We start from the raw sequence: 25,267 nt of genomic DNA on the forward strand, positions 1-25,267 counted from the left end.
GCAAAAATGAAATAAGAGGATTCGGGACATTCAAGCTGTGGGGTTAGAGATGGACGGCAAAAATTACTAATGAGGATGGGCTTACCAGAAAAAAAGAGCAATTAAAACAAAGAGATTGGCTTATTGGATACTTGTACAGGCACAACGACTTTATAGCTAGCGGGAGGGAGGAAAGGAAGAGGCAGGCCAAGATTGCAGTTCACTAACCAAATCCTATGTTGGAATGAAATGACTAATGGAATAAAGGGAGGAGTGGAGAAGAATAGCTGCCAACCTATCTTCAGACTGAGTAGGCCATGATGTAGTGAAACATCTTGCACATTATATTGTAAGGAACTTTATTTGTATCAGATGCTCTTGTTTTAGCACATGTAGGAATATAAAATGACCAAGTGGTAAATAAATTCTACCAGCATTCTTCAATAAAAAGACCTTACATTAAGTAGAAGCGTGCAATGTGAATTCTACATTCGGAGAGAGCGAGAGAGAGCGAGAACGAGAGAGAGAGAGAGCGAGAGAGAGCGAGAGCGAGAGAGAGAGAGAGAGCGAGAGAGAGCGAGAGAGCGAGAGAGAGCGAGAGTGTGTGTGTGTGTGTGTAGAGTACGTTTCATATATCACACTGATCACTGAAACAACAAATGACTTGAACAAACCTGAGGCTGTAAATGGAAGGTGGATACTATCCATGACTTCGAAAGCCAGTATTCTGTGCCCTAAAAACCTGACCAGTGGTCAATGAAACTGTTATACTTTTGTAATATCTTTCTTCTCATCTCGCACATCTCACATGAAGACTGAAGATGGTCTCACAACGAGTGTTGAAGGCTGCCCTCCTAGAAGCAGAAATACGTATGGAAGAATCGGGACTGATGAGGAGAGAGAGCCCATCTATTTTCAGACTGCAATGTATGAAGATGTAGAGATTTGTGTTTTCATGTTTGTACTCATCTCCTTATCTTCCCATATTGTGCTTATTTTATTGTGGGTTCCAGTTCCTGACTGCTATATTCTTGTTAAATAATTCTGAACTGAACAAAAAAAAACCAAATCCCATGGTACAACAGCTGTAAAGGGCCATAGCCTACCAAGCAACCACTACTCTGCCCGAAGCCCTGCCGATTATGAGGTGTCGTGGTCAGCACAAAGAATCCTCTGTGCCATTATTCTTGGCTTCCTAGACCGGGGCCGCCATCACACTATCAGATAACTCCTCAATAAGAATCACGTAGGCTGAGTGGACCTCGAACCAGCCCTCAGATCCAGGTAAAAGTCTGTGACCTGGCCAGAAATTGAACCCGGGACCTCCAGATAAGAAGTAGGCAGGCTACCCCTACACCGCAGGGCCGGTTATTCTGAACTGAACAGGAACATTATATTCAGACTGAACTCTGATGACAAAGCCTCAAGAAATCTGAAATGGGTGACCTTCAATCCTCCTAAATAAAATTTCACTAAGAGGCTGACAGAACACTTGCAACTTGATATTTTGTTCTTTTTAATAACAATATTATGAAGACAAATTAACTATTCAAGATATTGAGAAGGGGAAAAAAAACCAATATCAGTTTCTCAAAATACAGGAATGTTAGTTGAGAAACTCGGGTCTTGTTAATAAAGAAATTAATTTATAAACTGCCTGCCTTAGTGATGGAAAGGACATTTAGGGCCTACATATAAAACTTGAAATTACGTATATGAGGGGAAATTCCACACTATTTCTATTTATTTACAGATGTATTTACAACTCCAGTGTTTCTAGCAGCTATACAGACACTGGCAGACTTGCAAAGCAGCCAAGGACTACTAGTCTGAGAAAAGATATGTGCATCTCTCTAAATGCACGTGAACATCCCAGAATATGGCATTACAAAACCACAATCTATGAATTTATACATAAAACAACTATCCACTTGAGTTAGAATATGTCAGGTTCTTCAACACTTTAATTGCCATATTATTATAATAACAACAATAACAATAATAATAAACCAAACCAAACCCCATGGCAAAACAGCCCCGAAGGACCATGGCCTACCAAGCGACTGCTGCTCAGCCCAAAGGCCTACAGATTATGAGGTGTCATGCGGTCAGCCTCTCGGCCATTATTCTTTGATTTCTAGACCGGGGTCGTCATCTCACCGTCAGATAGCTCCTCAATTGTCATCGTGTAGGCTGAGTGGACCTCAAATCAGCTCTCAAATGCAGGCAAAATTCCCCGACCTGGCTGATAATCGAACCTGGGGCCTTCAGTTAAGAGGCAGGCATGCTACCCCTACACCACAGGGCCAGCAATAATAATAATAATAATAATAATAATAATAATAATAATAATGGTGGTGTGCAGCCTCCAGAGAGGCCTGGGGTAAATCTTTGAAGTTGACACCCATGGGCGACGTGCACGTCTATGAGGATCCTAGATAGGATGATCTCTATTGATGAAGACGGCACAAACACCCCTTGAACCAAAGGCCAGCATGCTAACCAGTTAGCCACATATATGGACAAGTTATTAAGAATTCCCAAGTTATAGAATACAGTAACACTCTAGGCCCCAATATTAGCATCAAGAAAATAAAACGATTGTCTTATGTCTTTGCCAGTGCTAGCCTAACATTCAATGGCTTACCAATACGAGGGTTTTACCAGAGTGTGAGAGATCTATTATGGAGTAAGGAAGTGCCAATACGATGCAAGCAAATTGTGTACAAGAACTACTTTCTAGCAATCTTGACATATGGAGCTCAAATTTGGGTAATGACCAAAACAGAGGAAAGTAAAATCCAGATAAGTGAGATGAAATTCCTCAGAAGTAAGATATAAGGTAATATGAGAAACACTAAGTGTATACGGAGTTGGAGACACTGAGGTGGTATGGGCACATGACAGGAATGGGAGGAACAAGGATCCCGAAGTCCAGTGGCGTATTCTGAGGGCTTCCAAAGCTATCAATGAAGCTCAAACCTCAAATGCGAACGATGGAAATCTAGCACATTATAATATAAGCATGTGACACATTGTTCCATTTACAAACCTTGAAAGCATTGAGAAGAAACGTCGCATGTACAGTATTTCTGAGAACAAAGCTTCAGTGAATGATACTGCAGCCCAGACTCTCGTCCCTCTCTCCTCGACTCACCTCACGCGGCTTGCTGCTGTATGACTGACAGGCGCGGGGACTGGGGGGGGCATAGGTGTGCTAGGCTTCGGTCCATCAGATCGCCACTGTTGTCAACCATGCATTACTCATCGTATATACTTCCTCACCTCATCCTTCGGACTTAATTATATAGATAACAGAGTGCTGGTATTTCACTCCTATTTACTTCTACATCCATACATCCTTGTAGGAAGACACTACAGGGCTGCTGTTATAGGAGTAATATAGTTTTATTTGTATAGATAGATCTGCTAAAATGAAATGCGATCTTTCAGATTTAGCGTTCTCTTTCGTTGGTTGGAATCGAACCCGTGATCATGGGTCGGACACCACCACTGATCTGCTGAGGAAGCTAATTAACCAGTGAATGATGGGTACAACCGCTATAAAATTCAACATTTTTGTTTTTTAATAATAATAATAATAATAATAATAATAATAATAATAATAGTGCATGGAATCTGTATAGGCTTGGCGGTGACCTAATGAGGATAAAATGCTTTTTTTTCTTTTCTTTTTTTGCGTCGCACCGACACAGATAGGTCTTATGGCGACGATGGGACAGGAAAGGCCTAGGAATGGGAAGGAAGCGGCCGTGGCCTTAATTAAGTTACAGTCCCAGCATTTGCCTGGTGTAAAAATGGGAAACCACGGAAAACCATCTTCAGGGCTGCTGACAGTGGGGTTTGAACCCACCATCTCCCGGATGCAAGCTCACACCTGCGCGGTCCTAACTGCATGGCCGAGGATAAAATGAATGGCGAAGACGTCATAAACACCCAATCCCCAAGCCAGGGGAATTAACAGTATGAGGGGGTTGATTCTTAAAATTGAACCACAGCCATTGGACCAAAAGCAAGCATTCTATCCATTTAGCCACAAAGCCGGACTTCAATTTGCTAAACCGTAGGCTACCATCTCGACTGATCAAGTGTTGATTATTGATAGTGGCAGAGGCCTGGGCAGTAGCTTGTGAAGCAGCCTTGACAATGCAACAGGTTTCTCTGTTGGCTATTGGCTGCAGCTCAAAATGCTGAAGGTTTGACGTTCACTAAACCAACCATCGAAAAGGGGTACCGTAACTTAAGTCTAGTGGTAGCCCACGTCTTGATCCCAGCATACGCCACTGCCGAAGTCGATGCTTGAACTGGACTTTAGAGGGAAATGATGGAAAGAATGAACTGAACAACAGGTAAGGAAGACAGTGACAAATTTTCAAGATATGTTTGATGAAGAATAGTAGAAAGACAGACAGAGATGGAGATCAAGGATCCACAACCCAATCCAAGATCAAACTGGGCAAGGGGAATGATGATGATGAGGACGACAACAACAATGATGATGATGATGATGATCATGGACATTGGAAGAAGGTTTTGTAACAACTGGATATTGGACAAGGAGATAAAATGCTGTATAGAGAATGGCCGTTGTGCTTTCATGAAATTCAAGGAAGTCCTTACAAGTACAGATTTGGATATCAATCTTAAGGTACTATTTGTCAAATGTTACATCTGCTGTATATTTCTGTATGACATTGAGAGAGGAGAACTATAAATGGCTACAAAGAAGAAGATTGAGGCCTTTGAGATGTGGACTTACCACAGGGTGATTAAAATTCCATGGATAGTGAGAGTAGCTAATGAATAAATCTTAAAATGTATAAAGATTGAGAACTATTTATTACAGTGAAGAAAAGAAAATTGTATTCTGGGACGTAACTAACCTGATTACCTTGTTGCTTGTTATTTAAAGTTGCCCAACATCTGAATACCAAATATTACCTTCTATAGTTGACTACAGAAGGGTAAGTCGAAGGCAAAATAGGGAAAAGAGGTGAAGAATATTGTGGTTGCGCAATATAAAGCAATGGACAGGCCTACTTAATGTCATCAAAACAGAAATGTTGATACCAACATACCTTAATGGGCCTGATGAAGAAGAGAAAAAAAAAGTAGTAGTAGTAGTAGTAGTAGTAGTATTAGTAGTAGTAGTAGTAGTAGTAGTACATATGCTCACCTACTCAAATCATAACTTACTAGCAGTTTCCCGATGGCTCCGCCCGCAATGTACAAATTATGGTGTTTTGTTACTCTCCTCATGGATGTATTTGCAAAGTTTCGAGTTAATGAAATAAAGCACATGATCTGCTGTGATAATAGAATGTAATATTATGTCAACAAAACACTTTAAAATACATCACACAAAGAAATTGAATTAAACGTTCCTTGGAACAACACTACGCGTCGGAACTGTTAAAAAGTCCTTCAAAGATCTTTGTCATGGAGACAAATGTACTCATAACTTTTCTTCGAATCTACCAATTCAAGTAGTTACTACCTCAAAAGAAAGCGCTTGATTCACTGAGTGTTTTTAGACCAAAACAAACTGCGTACCTCAATTAGAATGAAAGATATGTCTGCTTCAATGAAAAAAAATGTTGAAGAAATGAGACATTGAATGTGCACTCATAACATTCCTCAGAATCAACCAATTTGAATAGTTAAGAGCTGAAATGAAAGAGCTTGATCCACTGAGTGTTCTTTGCCCAAAACAAATTCTGATTACTTCAAAGAGACAAAAAAATTGAAAAATAAAATAATTTGAGGAAGGTGGAGGTTAGCTGATTTATAGTACCTGATGACAAATCTGTGCATGAATACCTTTCAGTTAAAAGAAAAATGAAGGAAATCGACCGGATAGAATGGCCGGTCTGACTAACTTTAGTTTTCATTTAAAAAAAGTATTATATAGATGCACGTTTTAAGTTTTCTTCACACCCCTAAGTCTAGTATCAAAGCCAACACACTAAATTAAAAAGTAAACAAAATAGGATAGGGTAGGGAAAACGAAAACAAACGGAAAACACAAGAACATACAAAAATGTAAAATAAATGAAATGGATACTTACCTTGACAGCAACAAGACACACACAAGAGCCGAATGTTAGCAGTGTTCTAGCTACAGACACAACAGAAGCTACACACTGTTAGGGAACGGTGCAGGTGCAGGTGGGAAGGGAAGGATACAGACCACAGTTTTTACCTCCTTGCACGCCAAATTGTGGATGATGGCAGAGCCACGATCCTGCAACTCAGGCTGTTCCGACAGCAGGCAGTGGACAGCCACCTTGGTGGTTACCCGGATGTTACTGATGGTAGCATTACAGTATTGCCACTCAGAGATGTACAACATCCACTCGGAACTGCTGAGGTTCTCGAACATGTTGCACATCTACAACAGAGAAAATATATTTTTCATTCTCATTTACAAAGGAAACTAAAAACACAAAGTAAACATGATGGTCATAGTCTCAAGAGAACTGTATCTGACAGGATTTACAATACTAAACATTTCAGGTCTGAATATGTCTCTCAGCTAGAAAACAATGAATGAAAATCCACAGCCTGTTTCCAGTCATTCGACCAGGTCAGGAATAGAATGAATGAAGCCCCATCTAGCGGCGAGGATAGGAAATGTGCCGGTTGCCAAAGCCTGTTACACTCCTCTGGGGCAATGATAAATGACTGACAGATAACTTTAAATGTTAATGGAGAGTGTTGCTGAAATGAAAGATGACAGGGAAAACCGGAGTACCCGGAGAAAATCCTGCCTTGCCTCTGCTTTGTCCAGCACAACTATCACGCAGGATTTGAACCGCAGTATCCAGTGGCGAGAGGTCGCCGCGCTGCAACCTGAGCCACGGAGGCTAGGAAACAATGCTGGTGTACAAAGTAAATACTGTGAGGTGAAATTTTTGCTACATAACATGGCAATGAAAGTTTATTCATTCTTGCATCAAAACAGATTATGTGTGTACAGTAGCCATAATGACAGCAAACAAAAATACTTCTCTCTACAAGAAAAAAGTATGATCAAAAGGAGATAATGCAAATTGTCTTGCTTTATTTTACATTTACATTTGCGGCTATTTATAATTACTTTTCCACACATTTTTTCTAAATTAAGTAATGTTTAACGACATTTTACATTTTAGAAAAAGTATCAGAGTGAAGAAAGAAAGTTGTTGGTGTGTGCTTAAAATCTACATTAAAGTAAAATTTATGTAAAATTTTATTTTTCACTAAAAAATTGTTTAAAAAATGAGATCTGAAAAGTAATTCTGAATTACAGGTAGTTCAAATTGTCCCCCTTGAATTACATATAGACCAGTTTCTACTCTTCACAGGATGTGATAAAAGCTGCTTTACCCAAAAAATTGTCATCATGTTTCATACTATTATTATTGAGAAATACGGTAAAGATTGTCAGTTATGTTCTGCCATCTGTAAATTAGTATCTAAATGATGTGAACTGTATATGACGAAACAGGCAAGGGCAGCAGAAAACATCCACAATATCTACTGCCTGTCTTAAGAGGCAATGAAATGGGAATCCCTAGGGGACCACCACCACCACCTCTCAAATAGGCCTGCTTGGAACCACAGTTCTTCAACTGTTGTACTTTGATCAATACTCAGTATTGTTGCATCTTCGCCAGGTGTAGCTCCTTTCTCTCCGCCGACCAGGAGGTACCTTTCTTCTTCAGTAGTTTTTCATGAAACCACAGACTTTCTTCAGGATGTCTTCCAGCCTATCTGTTTTACAGGTCCGTTGGCCCCAGTTCTTTATGTCATTCTCAGCCTCTGTCAACCAGGTGGTATGGACTCCTTGTTTTGCCAGAAGGTGAAAGGCAGTTGGTCAGTCTGTTGGGAGACAATCTTGCCACATGACAACAGAAAGCTACCCTCCTTTTCCTGACACAGTCAGAGAGCCTGTCTATCTGGAAGTAGAGATCTGAATTATGTTGTCTCTGGTATTCCCTATCTTCTAGTACCAGGCCGAACCTTTCAGAGAATTCTTCTCCTCTCTGATTTCCAGTATTTTAATCAAGCCTTTTCTGGGTAGATGATTGTAGGATTATGTTTCAGCTTCAGATTGCATGACAGGCATCACTTGTAGTGTTTCGAATTAGTCACTAGGACAGTTCCATCTTGTTAACTGTTGCAGAGAGGGCTGCTTTCTCTGACATGCTGTATTCAATCAGGTACCATGGTACTTAAATTTCTCCACTCGCTTGATTTTACCCTGTTCTAGTGACATTTCTCTGTCAGCCTCTTTGAAGTTGGTAAAATACTCTGCTTTCTCCAGTGACACTTGGGAGTCCCACTTTGGCTGCCTGTCCTCCGAGACAATTGATCTCAATTGCTGCTATTTCCAGAGATTCAATGATTAGTGGCATGTCGTCTGCAAAGGTCAGACAATCTACTCTTAGCTCTTCCCTCTTGTGACCCAGGTATACCCCACTTCAGACGCCCAAGCTGACCAGTTCCTTGTACTATTCTCTCGTTACTTATTTCAAGCATGCAGTTGGAAAGGGGTAGGGGAAGTCCATTTCAATTTCAAAAGTATCTGAGATTTTGCCACCAAATTTAACCTTGTAGTGTGTCAGTCAGAGTTTGTAGAACGAGTCTTCAGGTTTTGTTGTCCAGTCCTAAATCCTCTAAAATTTTATTGAGGGTTTGTCTGTCCACGGAGTTGCAGGCCTTCCTAAAATCAACACAGGTGACTACCACCTTGTGACTTCTAATCTTAGGGTAAGGCTAGTACTGTTTTGAGGTCAAGGAATTATTCAGCTCAACATCAGCTATCCCTCGTATCCCCCAGTTGACTCTGCCCTTTGATATTTTTGTGTTTACCCTCGTCCCCTATTTCCATTGCTCCCTCTTCCCACATTGACCTGTAATTGTGATTATTCTTTCTATATATGAATTGATTTGTCACTTGTTTGTTCATTTCCATTGATTCATCATCATCATCATCATTTTCCATTATCCAGCTGTAGCCGGGTAGGGGTAAATATGGTTCCTCTCCATTTTCTTCGGTCTTTCCACCACTCCTTCTCCAACACTGTGTCCCAGTCCAGGTTTCTTTCTCTAATACTGCGTTAGATTGTGTCCTTCCATCTCAATCGTGGTTGTCCGTGGCCTCTCCTTCCTTGCATTTGCATTTCCATCACCTTTTTTGACATATTTTCATCACTCATTCGCTTTATGTGCCCAAACCATTTTAGTCGGCTCTTCTCTATTCTATCATTCATTTTTTCCACTCCAATTTCTTCCCAGATTTTCTCATTCCTTATTTTATCTCTTCTATTCTTCTGTATCATACTCCTCAAGAACTTCATTTCAGCTGCCTGTATTCAACTCTCAATTTCTTTGTCACTGTCCAAGTTTCTGCTCTGTAAGTTGCTATGGGTATGTAATACATCTTGTGCATAGTTTCCTTACGTGAACTGATGTTACTTACAAAGAGTGCAAGAGACTTCTGCTCGTCCAGTGTCAGTCGGTCCACATCATGTGCATAATTCATGAGGACGTGTTCCCTGCGGTCTTGGTGTAGAAGTAGGATCACATCATCCTTGAGGGCCGCCGCTGCCAGCACGTTGAGTAATCTCACTCGAATCTCAGGTTTCAGGGATTTGTCGTGCAATAGTCTTCCTGCAAGTCATACGAAAGTCATTAATTAGTAATACCAACACATATAATTTACAGAAGAATGGAGAGACAAGTTGAAGCTCAGTTGCGAGAGGATCGGTTTGGCTTCAAAAAAATGTAGGAAAACATGCAAAGCAATACTCACTCTACATCTAATGTGAGAGGATTGAATTAAGAAAGACAAGCCCATATACATGGCATTTGTAGACTTTAAAAAACATTTCATAACACTGAATAGACAAAGCTATTTCAGATTCCGAAGGTAAATACCTGAGGAAAAAAGGTTATATACAATATGTGAAAAAAAGATATCTGCAGAGACAAGAATCAGACTATGAAAAAGAAGCAGCTATGCAGAAAAGAAAGAATTATTGTTGCAGTCTGTCTCTCTTCCATTTCAATATTTATAGTACCAGTATAGGCCTATAGAACAGGCAGTGAAGGTAATCAAGGACGAATTTGAGAGAGGAACCACAGTTTAAGGAACTCTTGAGATTTACCAATGATATTGTTATTTTAAGATGACCTAGGGAAATCACTGAACAGTGTGGACACAGTTTTGGAGAAGCTGAAAATATATATTCGAAAGAAAGGTTATGGAAGGCATTTGAATAAAACTGAGAAATATTACATTAGGAACCGAAGTCTTAAAGGAGGTAGATGAATACTTTTACTTGGCTAGGAGAGCACTAGCAGTGGCAGAAATGAAGAAAAGATAACACTCAGACTTGTATAAGTAAGAGAGATCTTATGAAGAGAAATTTGCTCACTTCAAATGAAGATATGCATTTTAGAGGCATGTTTTTGAAGACTTGTGTGCAGCATAGCATCATATGGCCAATAACTAGCACAGAAAGAAAATAGGAGGTTTCAAAACATGGTACTGCAAAAGATGCTGAAAGTGAAATGGGTAGATCCGATCACAAATGAACAAATACTGAATCAAGTTGGTAAGACAAGAATGATTTGGTAGAATTTGACCACAAGACGACACAGATTGATAGTGCATGTGCAGGGACAGGCACACACACAAACCTACCCCCTTGAGACATCCAGGACTTACTCAGTTAGCTTCAAAGGAAGTGTAGGCAGTGAAATCAGTAGGGGTACACCACAGCATGAATATGATTGATTAAAGTAGCTGTAGGATGTGGAAGTTGTGCAGAAATGAAAAAGTTAGCACGGGACAAGGTGGCATCAGCTGCATCAAACCAGTCCATGGACTGACCCCAATAATATAAACCTTGTAAGAGCCTCCTTACCCACAAAGTTGAGGAAGCCATCACCTAACGCCCATGAGCCTTCGTCCTCAAGCATGTACTGGTGAAGCTCCTCCAGAGACTGCTGTTCCTCAGGACTGAGGATGCCATCAACAAGTCCAACAAAAGCATCGAACTCCACACGTACCTAGACAAGAGAAATTACAACATAGTTCAGTTTCTGGAAAAATTATTTCAACTATATGCCTCATTATACAAACAAACAAAACAAACAAAAAAACCCCATGGTGTTACAGCCCTGATGAGCCTTAGTCTACCAAGCAACCGCTGCTCAGCCCGAAGGCCTGCAGATTACGAGGCAAAGTGTGGTCAGCACGACAAATCCCCTCGGCTGTTATTCGTGGCTTTCTAGACAAGGATGCTATCTCAACTTCTGAACTGTAATCACGTAGGCTGAGTGGATCTCAAACTAGCCCTCAGATCCAGGTAAAAATCTCCAACTTGACTGGGAATTGAACCTGGGGCCTCCAGGTGAGAGGCAGGCACCCCACCCCTAGATCACAAGGCTGGCTATGCATCATTATACAACTACAAAATAAGATTACAGATTTACACAATATATACAATCATTGAAAGGTTCCAGAAACAGACAACTAAGTCCCAGGACTTGATCCATTCAATGGCCTCCTCTTCTGCCCAATGTAGGACATGTAACCTACCAGGAAATCATCTCTTGGGGCATTCCTCTACTATGTGGTGTACTTGCTGGACTACACCACAGTTACATAGATTGTTCCTGCAGAAACCCTACTTGTGCTTCAGATGCCTGCACATTCCTTGACCAGCATGGCATCATTTTAGCTGTACCCATATCTGTCTTGGTTGATGGAAATCAGGCCACGTCAGCAGATGGATTGCTGATTAGTTTCTGGTTATGGCGATTTGCTCCCAGCTATTCTTGTGCCCATTCCACCATCGGGTCAAACCCAATTTCCAGCAGATGTGTTGCTTGTTCATATGCTGGTCTTCTGGACCTTAGCTACTTCACAGGTAAAGATTAAAAGTCTGCATATAAAAGGATGGAATCATCCTTAGAGACTTTTCTCCACTCTTTCAGAAGCACTGCCTTGCTACAGAGATGAGAGGAATAGATGTCAGAACTGGAAGCCAATTCAACAGAGTAGGTCTTACGGTACAACTGAGAGTTCTCATGGATACATTTAACTGTACATCAAACTTACTGGTGTGACTCCTGCAAATTCAAACAAGTAAGCAGTATTTCGCTGCAGAATAAACAAGAGCAAGGGTTGCTCCATGAAGCAGTGAAGTATTTGCTTCCAAAGTTGTGCCTGGACTATTTGGCCATATGAATACTTCGTACATATGGTTGAATAGAATCCTAAATTTACAGACATTTCTAATGATATGGAATTAATACATTCGACCAAAAAGGAAAAATTAATAAATATTTTAGAAAGCATAGAAATTTATCTTGCTCAAAAAATCACTTTGAATCAAGTTTCATGAAAAAAATTACAGATGAGAACCTCTTGTATAAAATAGCATTTAATCATTTAAGAAAGAAAAAGATAATACTTTAAGATCTTAAATTTGATGATGATGATTATGTTTGTTCTTTAAAGGGGCCTAACAGCTAGGTCATCGGTTGCAAATGGTACAAAGTGAACAAAATGAAAAATAAAACTTGAAAATGTATCCATTGATTAGAATCTAAAACTAATGATGATGAAAAAATGATCGTGAAACAAAAACAATAGTGGATCCAGTTAACAATGCCTTAAATAATGGGATGATACTTATCTAAAGGGGTCCAAAATCCAGGTCACTGGCCCCTCATAATGGTACTAATCACTGGTAAAGCAGAAACATGGTGTTCCTCTTATAGTGGTACAAATCACAGGTAACGTAGACCCAATGTATGTCACACACAATGGCACCACTCGCAGGTAACACAAACCTATGGTGTTTCACACAAAAGGGTACTACTCGCAAAACGCAGACCCAGGGTGTTCCTCATATATTGGGACTAATCACAGGCCCCAGTATTCCCGTGGTGTTCCTTGCTTGGTGGAACTAATCACAAGCCATGTATACTCATAGTGCTGCTCGCATAGTGGCAGTAATCATTTTAAAACCACGGTGTATCACATATTATGGTAATGCCCACAGGCAACACAAACCCATGGTGTTCCTCCCATAATGGTATTACTCTCAGGCAACACAGATCCATGGTTTTCATCACTTATTGGTAGGGATACCGTGGGTGTACTCTTCGTTCACGACTCCCAACCACAGGGGGTAGAAAGAAAGAATAAAGAAAAAAAGAAGGATCCAACACTTCGAAAAACGAAATACGAGACAAAGAAAGATGGGAGCCACAAATGGTGTGAAAATGAAAGACTGCCTAGAATGCTCTAATACTGCTTGGGTTGGAAAAGAACAAGAGTTGACCAAGAGAGGTCAGACAATAGATGAAAGTGAGGATCCAGGCATAAGTAAGTGGAAGCAATACCAAGACTCAGCTAAGGGTCCCATGGTCGCCCACCCGCGCTCCTAAGTTGACAGCCCCTGGGGCCCCCTTTCAACTCACCTCTTACGATAGGCAGGGGATACCATGGGTGTATTCTTCATCTGCGTCCCCCACCCACAGGGGGTGATCTTAAATTTGTTTAAGAAGTGATTCTCATTCAACATCATCTAAATATAGTTGTTACACTTCTTTCGATCACCTTTCTTGAATAGTGGAATAATCACTCCTTGTCTCCAGTTAGTGAATAATTTCATTTTTTTCCCTAATTTTATTTAGTACTCTGTACAACCATTGTATTCCAGGTTCTCTAAGTGCTTTGATCAGGCCCATACTGAACTCATACAATCTGCAGACTTGTCGTTTTACATTTTACATATTGCTGTCTCCACTTCCAGCCAGGTCAAACTTTCTACATTATAATTTATAGGGTTTAGAGGGCCATCTTGTGTGTCATCAGTTGTATTACAGTTCAGTAAGTGATTGAAATATCTACTGAAGTCCTGTAATATTTCATTTTCATTCCTAGTTCCTCACCGTTTGGAAGCTCTACTGTGTTGATAGTACTATTATAATTTCTTCTGTTTTTAACAATACTATACAGGAGCTTCTTGTGTTTGTCTTGCCCTATTCTATTGGCAATGTCTTCTTTGCATTTTCATTTCCCAATGTCAACTATTATTTTGACCTGTAATCCTTTTTCTCTGTAAAATGATAGTTCATCCTTGATTTCACTTGGATTTCCTTGCCCTCTGGCACGGTACAAATCTCTTCTTGCGCCATTTCTAGCTTTGACAGCAGCTTTTACATCCTCATTCCACCATGTTGTTTCTTTGGATTTTCTTATTTGGCTCTGATAACAAGATAGAATGTCTCAATTATTAAGATGACATAACTATAAACTAAACAAACATTTAGAGGCATAAGTGTAAAACCAACAGATCTGTTGAATTTATTTTCTAAGAAGCCTCAAAAATTGGATTTTGGATTGTAAACTGAATATACAATTTGCTGTTAAACTATTCACCTTGATTGTATTGTTCTAGTTCTTTATTTTAATGTAAGATTTTGCAGTGTACTGCAATCTGAATATCAACATATTTCACTTGTATCAGTGTCTTTATATAGGCAAGTCATGCATGTTCGCACTACACACAAACCTTCATTATGTTCTATCAGCATTTTGTAACTCTACCCAATCCCCCATTGGCCAATCCTGGCTACGTTACTGTTATCAGACTGAGCTAAACAGATGCTGTACAGTCGTGTGCTAAGAAAGTTATAGCTAGCAACAGGCCAAGTATTGTATTCCACAAGTGATTATTTACAATTTATATATATGAACATACAGAATTGGCTCTTTGAGACTATCTCAATAAAAATTGCCTGATGAATGAGTTCCCAGCTATACGGCAATTCATAAACTAGTTAACGAATTTCAGGAAAGGAAACCTCTTCGAGATAAGAAGCGAAGACAACACACAGTGCTCACAGAAGTAGTTCTTCATGACATCGGGATCCACCTAGAAAACCTCTTCAGCAGCTTTCTCAGCAATTGGGAATTTCCTACAGCTTTGTATGAATGGTTCTGAAGTTACTCAAGTCAACACCCTATACGTTTTTATGACTGAATGTGTGTGTTTTCAAGTAATTCTTTTTTGTAATATTAGCCAGCAATTCAAGCTTTGAAAGTTATAGTTTGTTGAAACGTAAACTTATTTTGCCATTCAACCGTGAGTACAGGCTGCACAGCCCATGCAGATCACACTACATTAGAGTTAACTCATCATCTGCTCAACCATAAGATCTAATTTTCTTTTACAGTGTGCTATACATCGCACCGGCACAGTCTTTCGGCGATAACAGTATAGAAAAAGGCTAGGTGTAGGAAGGAAACAACAACAACAACAACAACAACTGTGGCCTAAAGGTACAGCCCCAGGATTTACCTGGTGTGAAAATGGGAAACCACGGAAAACCCTCTTCAGGGCTGTATAATTAATCCGGGCTGTTTGAATGTGGATGTCTGTTTCTACTGAGATACTATCTAATCCATCCTTCCTACAAAATTTTACAGAAGTTCACTTACATCAACAGCATCCTTGAAGATAACGGGTGGCTCCCTCTGTTTTTTCTTCTCCTCTCGTTCCTTCTTTTCTGCCGCCTCTATCTCCGCCTCCACTTCCTCAGCAGTCTTTTGTTGTGCAGGCTCGGGTGCCTGCTGTTCCTCGGGCGGACTCAGCTCGATTACCTCGTCAGCCATCTTAGTCTGCCGGCTGCCGCTGGGCGGTCTCGAACTGCCGGGACTGCTTGCCGGGGTTAACTCTGTTGAACTGCCCGCACTACTCGTCAAAGTCAGCTCAGCCGAACTACTGCCCTCGCTCTCCTGCTGGTTCTCTCGCTGGTGCTTCTTCTTCTTCTTCTTTTTCTTCTTACGATCCTTCTTCGCTAACTTCTCGTTGATCTCGTTTCGACGTTCTTCTAGTGCGATCGAGTTTCGCCTAACACAAGAAGAAAAAAATACCATAAGAATCAAATTAGTTTGAGCTTAACATTGTACACTCCATGACCACCACCACTCCATCTCCACTTAAAAGATAAATTTAAACTAGTATTTTTGCAATTAGAATGACTGCTCTAGTAAACGCTTTATTGTATATCAGGGAACCATCAACTGGGAAAGTGATACCTAACATTACTACAGGGTTAGCTGCAGACAATGAGGACTGATGATCCTGTACTCCTAAATAAAGCTAAGCATATATATTATATGGGCTCTTCTAGAAAAATTCTTTGAAGGTTCTACCACCTTCTGAAGTTCAGTTCTACTATGTCTTGAGATTATATACAATTTATTTTGCCATTTCTATACAACAAATATCATGCAGTATCTATAGCAGGCATTCTCAATTTGGTGCTCTTTAAATTACATCTAGTACTCTCAACATGCGAGTAAAATAGTCTTTTTTTTTGCTAGTTGCTTTATGTCGCACCGACAGAGATAGGTCTTATGGCGACGATGGGACGAGAAAGGGCTAGGAGTGGGAAGGAAGTAGCCGTGGCCTTAATTAAGGTACAGCCCCAGCATTTGCCTGGTGTGAAAATGGGAAACCACGGAAAACCATTTTCAGGGCTGCCAACAATGGGATTCGAACCTACTATCTCCCGAATACTGGATACTGGCCGCACTTCAGCGACTGCAGCTATCGAGCTCGGTAAAAAGTAGTCCTTGCAAGCATGAATGTTGCCAAGGTCATATTTTTGTTTCAAACTTCTTTGAACAAACCAGAATAATAAATTTGATGTTCACACACAATTTATTCTTGACTACAACAAACACTTCCCGTATGAGGAGGTTGCATCAAACAAAGCATACCAGTACGATTTAAGTGGTTGTCATTTTAGCATTTAGTGAATACAAAGAAATTAAGTTGGTTATGCTATCAGTATTCTAATCCTATCTACGACTCTGTTTTGAAATATTTGAAATTTGAAATAATATGGCTGCTCGTGCAGAACTTTAGCAATAGACCTCCAGTCCTCCTTAGTGTTAATTTTTTTTTTGGAGAAATTCACAGATTTTTGGGGAGCTAAAGATACCACAAGGCATCTAAAGTGGAATCTTGATTATCTGTTCCCGGAACCTACGTTTTCCCGGATTATGCATTCAAATTACATGGTCCCACGAGCATCGTAATTAAATCACACTGTAAAAATCCCACCTTATCCGTTCCTTGAAAAAACTATTTCCCGCATCAACCGTCCAGAATTTTTAGCCCCATCAACACTAACTCCTCGAACAAGCATTTTTCAATAAACTGTATTTCATGAAATGACGACTATGGCATACTTATGTATCTTGGCATTAACACCCCGTCATTGCGATAATTAGAGCAAGCACTGTTTTGGAAAACTGATCGGCGGTTAACTTGCATAAGGGACCATCTTAGCATTGCATTTGGATGGTATTGTTTAAAGAATCTCGGAAATCATAAAGCAGAGAGTGACCACAACAATTGTAAGGAGAGACAGTACATTTTGACAGTTCTACTTGAAGACTGAATGAGTTTGGTCAAATGTTCGCACTAATAAAACGTCCACATTATGTCCATGGATAGATGTTTGTATTTTTACATTTTTCAATTGTAGGCCTATTGTCGAACAGGTTTTCGGCACTTTCCTCAGGGCACTGTATAGCAACTGGGCTTTCAGGCAGGAAACGAAACTGCTCCTTCTTAACACAAATATAGTATTTTAATATTATCGTACACGATTATGTTCTTGAGACCAGAACAGATGTTGCACCTTCCATACAAAAAGCCATGGGAGATCTTGGGATTGCCTATTACTGTTTTGGTCCTAATACAAGACTGTGAATTTTAAGTTTTCGTGTTAAAATATCAAAAACCGCAGTCGTTTTATTTGCGCACGTTACATTTAAATGGTTTGTATGATTTCCAACTCGTACCGACATGTGCAGCAAGAATTACATAAAATCAGCTTCATGGTCCGTATCGCACTTCAATAGATTCACAAATAAGTATTTATTTATTTTCCACCTAGTCGATACAATGATTGCTTAAGGCAATTTTTAATGGTCAGAAGTGGTACATGTTTCGTATATTATCAACATCTTCAGCCACATAACACTGTTTAGATGAAAAATATATAAAATTGACAAAGTATACTTATTTGTGAATGTGCAGCAAGCGCGCTTTCCAGCTGAGCTCAAGGTCACGAATAACCGTAATTTCTGAAGTTTTTATGATTTTTCCTTCTCTTTTTAATTTGATTGGATTAGATTAGTGACAGACGGAATTGAATATAATGCATTAGAGAACTTTTGAGAATCAATACTTACATTCAAAACCATGTTGTCGAGTTCAACATAACCTTTAAATAAGTCTAAAAGTCTATGTACAGATACTAGAAAAAGTATTCGTAGTCGTGAAAATGCTAACTATTTATATATTCACGCCATCTCTGGACGGGGACTGTATGGATTAATATAGCACGAGACGTAATGTCTGAACGTCCTTTGCCCCATTTCTTTGCATCAAGAGGTCTAGATTGTTGATTGTACAGGTTCTGACATTATGCACCTTGTAAAAGTATTCGTACACCAAGAAACAGTCACATGCAGGGTCTTTCCCAGGTCCATGTACATGCAGTGGCACTGCAGTCCATGTACAATCACTGTGTACACCATGAGTTGACACAAGGTCCAAACAAGCACAATGGGGCGAAAAAGCATGAAACAACACAAGAGGAATAGAAAATAATTATGTATCAAGCTTCACAATGAAACAAAATCCCTGCCTGAGATTTCACAAATAATCAATCGACCTCGGTCGACAGTTCAATCCATCAATGACAGGTCCCGTGTGACAAGGTATATGGAACAGGCCCAGAAGCGGTCGTTCCCTACTACTGTCTCAGAGGGACAGGGCGTTTATTGTTCGAACTGTGAAAAAGGATCCGAAAACTAGTGCCCCTCAGATTGCTGCCGAGTTGGAGAAGTGGGAAGTTAAGGTATGTTCAGATACTGTGTGAAATACCTTGAAAACAGCAGGGTATGATGGTTGAATGTCTAGAAGAAATTTTTTTGTTAGTGTAAGGAACCACAAGAAATACCTAGAATTTGCTTTAAAACATGTGGATAAGACAGACGAATTTTGGAAGTGTTTTTTTCACAGATGAAAGTAAATACAACTTATTTGGCCCCGTTGGGAGAAGATTAATGTTGCAAAAACTGAACACAGAACTGGAACCCAGAAATCTCACTCCTAGAGTCAAACATGGAGGGGGCTCCATTCTTGTTAGGGGGGCCACGAGTGCTGCCGGTGTTGGAAATTTGTGTTTTATAGATGGAACCATGGATCACAAATGCTAAATAAATATTCTCAAAACACATTTATACCATTGGACAATGATCCAATACACACCGCCCATAATACAAAGATGTTGATACTTTACAATGTGCCAAAACATTTCCTACACCCCCTCAGTCCCCCGACATCAGTCCGACAGAGCAAGTATGGGAGATATTGGACAAAAAATTATGATCCAGTGTAATCTCCAACAGGAATGATCTCCAAACTGCCATACTGGAAGAATGGAACAACATTGAATCATCGGTTACCGAGAACGTAGTTGCTTCCACCCCTGTATGACTGCAGGCAATAATAAAGGCAAAGGGGAACCCGATGAAGTATTGAAAAGTGAAGAAATGTCTCAGGCTGGATATGGTGTACGAATACTTTTTCCGGATGTAATTCTTTAGAGGGAATGAGGTTGCCTTTTTTTTTTGTTTCAGGCGTACCTTCATATTGTAAGCAATTAATGATGGTAATAAATGACTAACATTCCAAACTATGCAATCCGTGATTTATTTATATTACCTTTTGATATTTGCCCTTAAATCTATGCACATGTACGTCCCATTCTCGCATTATGTGAAGTGTACGAATACTTTTTAAGTATCTGTAGACTTTTTTCACGCAGTACAAGTTTCCAGAAACTGACTGAACAGTATACTGGATACCAAATTACAATGGAAGATTAAGAAAAGGGATTTCACCATCATGTTGGGTGCTTTTGTATCTAATGTGCTTTATTTTATTAGATGAGGGAATTAAAAACTACTTGTGGCCGATTGTCATTTGGCTTGGCGTTATTAGATTTATTACACGTAACTAATCTCATGATTGGGCCCGTATTGAAATTTCCTATAAATGCTTACAATATAGTAACTATTTCAATCCACCTATTCAATACAAATTGGTTTTATGTTGGTAGTTCATTGAACTACCAACATAAAACCAATTTGTATTGAATAGGTGGATTGAAATAGTTACTATATTGTTATTAGATTTTTCGAAGATGAACTGACAAAGCTTCCCCTGTAAAACTGAATATAAAGTATCGAGATTTTGAACTTGCGTACCGATAACTAATGTATGATGCCTGTTTTGTGCTCTAACTTGCCTGCCTCTCATCCAGAGGACCCGGGTTCAATTCCCGGCCAGGTCAGGCATTTTTTAAGGGCTGGTTCCAGGTCCACTCAGCCTACATGATTAGCTTAAATTGAGGAGCTATCTAATGGTGAGATGGCGACCCCAGTCTAGAGAGCCAGGAATAACGGCCGAGAGGATTCATCACACTAACCATGTGTCACCTCGTAATCTGGAGGCCTTCGGGCTGAGCAGCGGTCGCTTGGTGGGCAAAAGACCATTGGGGCTGTAATTTGGTTTGGTTTGGTTTGGTTTGGTTTGGTAGTTTTTGTAAGATTATAATTATACATATTTCATGCCCGCCTGGTGGATCGTTAAGGCGCTGAAGCCTAAACGGTCTGACACCGAGGTTAGCCGGTTCGAGTCCCGTTGGTCGAAAAAAATTTCACCATCAGAATGTTGGCCGGCAGGGTAGGGGAGGTGGTGGTATACAATTTCTAATCACTAGATTGCGTGCCAAAAACCTGGATTAAATTCCAAACCTCTCCGCAGTGCTCATATGGAGCGAGGGCATATGACCCTGTTGATGGTGATTCGTCCATCGGATGGGGACGTTAAGCCTTGAGCAGACCCTTTGGTGCTATTCGACAGGAGTAGGCTATGTGCCGGCACCAGGTTTCACCCTCTCCCTGCTATCATATATCACGTCATTAATTTCATCTCATTACTCCTCTGATGAGGTTGACGTCAGGAAGGGCATCCGGTCATAAAAACCCACCACGGCAGATTCATCTCACCTCATACCCAACTGCGTAGGGAAACAGGACAAGGGTCGGACAAACAACAAACATAATTATACATATTTCATTTTTGTGATGTTTAGCCAAATTGTTGATGGTTTCCATTCATTCCTGGATTTTCGGTTTTCCTGTGGTGTACGTTTTATTTGCATGGTCCCTCCAGAAATGGAGAATAGAGGTTCCACTGAATATGAGTTTATCACAGAGAAGAAACTCTTTTGTTGCTTGTGGGGACAAGATGTCTTGAAAAAATTATGCAACAATTTATTTCATGACTAGGCTGGGTTTTGAGTCAACTTGAACCAGATTTTCAATCAATCAATCAATACTGATCTGCATTTAGGGCAGTCGCCCAGGTGGCAGATTCCCTATCTGTTGCTTTCCTAGCCTTTTCCGAAATGATTTCAAAGAAATTGGAAATTTATTGAACATCTCCCTTGGTAAGTTATTCCAATCCCTAACTCCCCTTCCTATAAATGAATATTTGCCCCAGTTTGTCCTCTTGAATTCCAACTTTATCTTCATATTGTGATCTTTCCTACTTTTATAGACGCCATTCAAACCTATTCGTCTACTAATGTCATTCCACGCCATCTCTCCGCTGACAGCTCGGAACATACCACTTAGTCGAGCAGCTCTTCTTCTTTCTCTCAATTCTTCCCAACCCAAACATTGCAACATTTTTGTAACGCTACTCCTTTGTCGGAAATCACCCAGAACAAATCGAGCTGCTTTTCTTTGGATTTTTTCCAGTTCTTGAATCAGGTAATCCTGGTGAGGGTCCCATACACTGGAACCATACTCTAGTTGGGGTCTTACCAGAGACTAATATGCACTCTCCTTTACATCCTTACTACAACCCCTAAACACCCTCATAACCATGTGCAGAGATCGGTACCCTTTACTTACAATCCCATTTATGTGATTACCCCAGTGAAGATCTTTCCTTATATTGACACCTAGATACTTACAATGATCCCCAAAAGGAACTTTCACCCCATCAACGCAGTAATTAAAACAGAGGACTTTTCCTATTTGTGAAACTCACAACCTGACTTTTAGCCCCGTTTTGTGGTCTCGGTACGCAGAATGTGTACACCTTCCACAATACCGGTGCCCTTACATATCAGTCTAGTAACTTTGTCATGCGGTCTTAAATTTGGTATATATCTACCACAGCAGAAAAATATCCTTAATTAAATCACATTACATGTACACTGTGTCTAAACAGACTGTGATTATGATATAATGTTAAGTATGGTTGCTTGTGAGTGAATCATCAAATAATAGGTGTAACTTGAAATATAACTGATGATGGCACTCATCTTTTACGGATTTGTAATCAAAACAAGAATCCCTTTCACATTCACCACACTTACTTGTGATCGCAACTAGTGCTAACTCCCTTGTGAGATGTTGTATGTATGACAATAATTATAAAAGGAAAAAGCTTAGACCATAGTGTTCTCCTCAGGACCTTTTTAATGGGTGCACGGCCCGGCCCTGCCATTTTTACAGACCGCCCGGCTAACATAACCTAGATATGTGTTATTTACATAATATTAATACATATTTAAGTCGCTAGGTGCTCCAAATTAAGGTTTATATAATGTAAAATTGTTTATTTTAATGATAAATCATTATTGTTAGCATAATTGCATCGATTACTTCAGAGTTAAAATGTTTAGCTTGACTATCAGGTAGTGTCCTGCACGAGCAGTGTCTGGATGAGTGTGGAATCGCATGCGAGCACTCGATTCTGCATGTCTTCATAAACCCGTATGACACTCCACAGCAACCGAGTGGTAAGTTCCGGCGTTACATGATTATGAACGAGCAGTAGGATACTAGAAGTTGCGTCTTGTTCGTGGTAATAACACTAAAATAGTTCAATTTTGCTGTTATTTACCTGTCTAATATTTTTAATGAAGTAAGGGGAATAGATTTAAATTTTATCATATTCATTTTTTTACATAGTATTCCACGCCCAGTTACTAAATCCTGCCACCCGGCTGACGAAAATCTCTGGGGAAAGCATTGCCATATCATAGTGGATTCTACAACACATAACTACCTAGCTTCTTCAATTGCCGAGTTAAGCTCTAGGAAGTCGGGAGAGTCTTCTCGCTGACGGAGGCTCTGTTGGGGCTGGTAGTTCTGCAGACCGTTGTATGCGTTCAGACCAAATGCAACTCCTCGTGCTCCGTTGTTCAGACTGTCTATAAGCGGCCGCAGAGTCTGGCCGAGAGGACTGCAACACAGAAACATGAAGTTACAGGGTGATCAGTAGATATTACTACTGTTACTGTTTTGTACAATGCTAGCTATAAATACTAACAGGATTAAAATACATTTCGGTTGCAATACACTGCCTGGCATCTTAGGCCATTTTCACGTGTTGACATACTATACACCAGACACAGTGGTTAGATGAAGCTGATCTCTTCTAATATAAGTGGAGATGCAAGCATTCACCACACCAGACTGAGCTGATGCCTACTTCTGAGTACTGTGAACCAGAATAAACTTGAATACCGGTACAGGTCTTCTTTCAGATTTTGACTACGCAAGCTGCACATTAAGTGTGACATTTGTCAAAAGGTGGATTATGGCCTAGTAACCCAGAAGAAATCACCAGCTTATTATAAATACATCAATACATCAATAAATAAATCAATAAATCAACAAATAAGTAAATAAAAAAAATACACACACGTCTTAGTCACATTTCTTGATACAGGGTTGGGGATGAGATGAGATGAATTTACATGGCATGTTTTTACGGCTGGATGTCCTTCCTGAAGCCAGCCTCAGTTGAGGAACTAATGAAGATGAAATTAACGATAGTGAATGAAATTGGGTAAGAAGGTGGAAGGAATCAGCTGTGGCTTAGGAATAGGAACTGTCCCATTTGCCTGGAAATGAGAAACAGAGTAAACCATTCTCAGGACAGCTGACTGAATTCGAACCCATGCATCTCCCAATGCAGAATCTGGCTATACAACTGTAGCGTGTTAACAAGCACAGCCACTCCACTTGATAATGATAGATATATGTACATATTTTCACTTAACATTTTAATAAAAGTTGAGTACAGTACAATATTAATGTGTACACCAAATGTTTCATCACCGTCAGGTTTTTTAGAAAAATTTTAACACAATGACAGGCCAGTGTTAGAAGAGGAAGAAACAGAAATGAAGATGAGGACAAAAAGACTCAAAAGGACAAGGACAATCTCAAATCACCAAAAATCACCACTAATCGGCATTTAAGGCTTTCGCCCAGATAGCAGATTCCCTACGAATTGTTTACCTAGTCTTTTCTAAAGGATTTCAGTGCAATGGCACCCCCCTTCCAAGCTCCAAGCAGCCTGTACAGTTGCCCCCACTACATGCACTAGCCATGTGTCTTGTAGGTGTGCTTGAAACTACCTGATCAGCCTAAATTGGCACGCTGGGGCAAAATGCTTGCAACCAAAAACGAGTTAGCTGGAAAATTTATAATTTTCAGCTAACAGACCAGTTATACTGGAATTACACACTACTTAGTCAAGCAGCTCATCTCCTTACACCCCAAGTCTTCCCAGCCCAAAGTTGGGAACATTTTGGTAACCCTACCCTTTTGCCAGAAATCACCAGAACAAAATTGCACTGCTATCCTTTGGATCTTTTCCAGTTCCCGAATCAAGTAAATCTGGTGAGGAGGGTCCCATATACTGGGACCATAGTTTAATTAGGGTCTTACCAGTGACTTATATGCCCTCTCATTCACATTCTTACTACAACCCCTCAATACCCTCATAATCATGTGAAGAGATCTGTAACCTTTATTTACTAACTCGTTAATGTGATTACCCCAACTTTATTTTGCGACAAGAAAGCAGTCATTAGCTGGTGTAGTTTTCTTTGTTCTGTCAGTTTCCCTTTTCCCTACATGAAACCGAGCCAGTCTGTTTGTGGCGTTGAATAATTTGATTTGCAGTGCCTACACAGACACAAAATTTAGTAGACATCTTCATGTCATGAAGTATTCAGCAATAATCTTAAAATCGCACTATGCTTCTTGGGATTTGTATCCACTGAAAACAAA

At 40.0% G+C, this 25,267-nt stretch overlaps 1 protein-coding gene across 3 annotated transcripts in view; it reads right to left on the minus strand.

Moving 5' to 3' along the window:
- LOC136876445 (uncharacterized) overlaps nt 1–25,267 on the minus strand; it is a 222,995-nt gene that overhangs the window by 29,643 nt on the left and 168,085 nt on the right. For 2 of the 3 annotated variants that reach the window (XM_067150421.2, XM_067150423.2), the window contains exons 5-9: nt 23,250–23,426; nt 15,512–15,923; nt 10,917–11,061; nt 9,467–9,657; nt 6,203–6,391 (exon numbers count right to left, since the gene is read on the minus strand). In XM_067150421.2, the coding sequence (XP_067006522.2) occupies nt 6,203–6,391; nt 9,467–9,657; nt 10,917–11,061; nt 15,512–15,923; nt 23,250–23,426 (1,114 nt within the window). Of the gene's footprint in view, nt 1–6,190; nt 6,392–9,466; nt 9,658–10,916; nt 11,062–15,511; nt 15,924–23,249; nt 23,427–25,267 lie in introns of all 3 variants that reach the window. The other variant, XM_067150422.2, reaches the window with a different exon arrangement.

The sequence above is a fragment of the Anabrus simplex genome, chromosome 6, assembly GCF_040414725.1.
Source record: "Anabrus simplex isolate iqAnaSimp1 chromosome 6, ASM4041472v1, whole genome shotgun sequence".
NCBI lineage: Eukaryota > Metazoa > Arthropoda > Insecta > Orthoptera > Tettigoniidae > Anabrus > Anabrus simplex.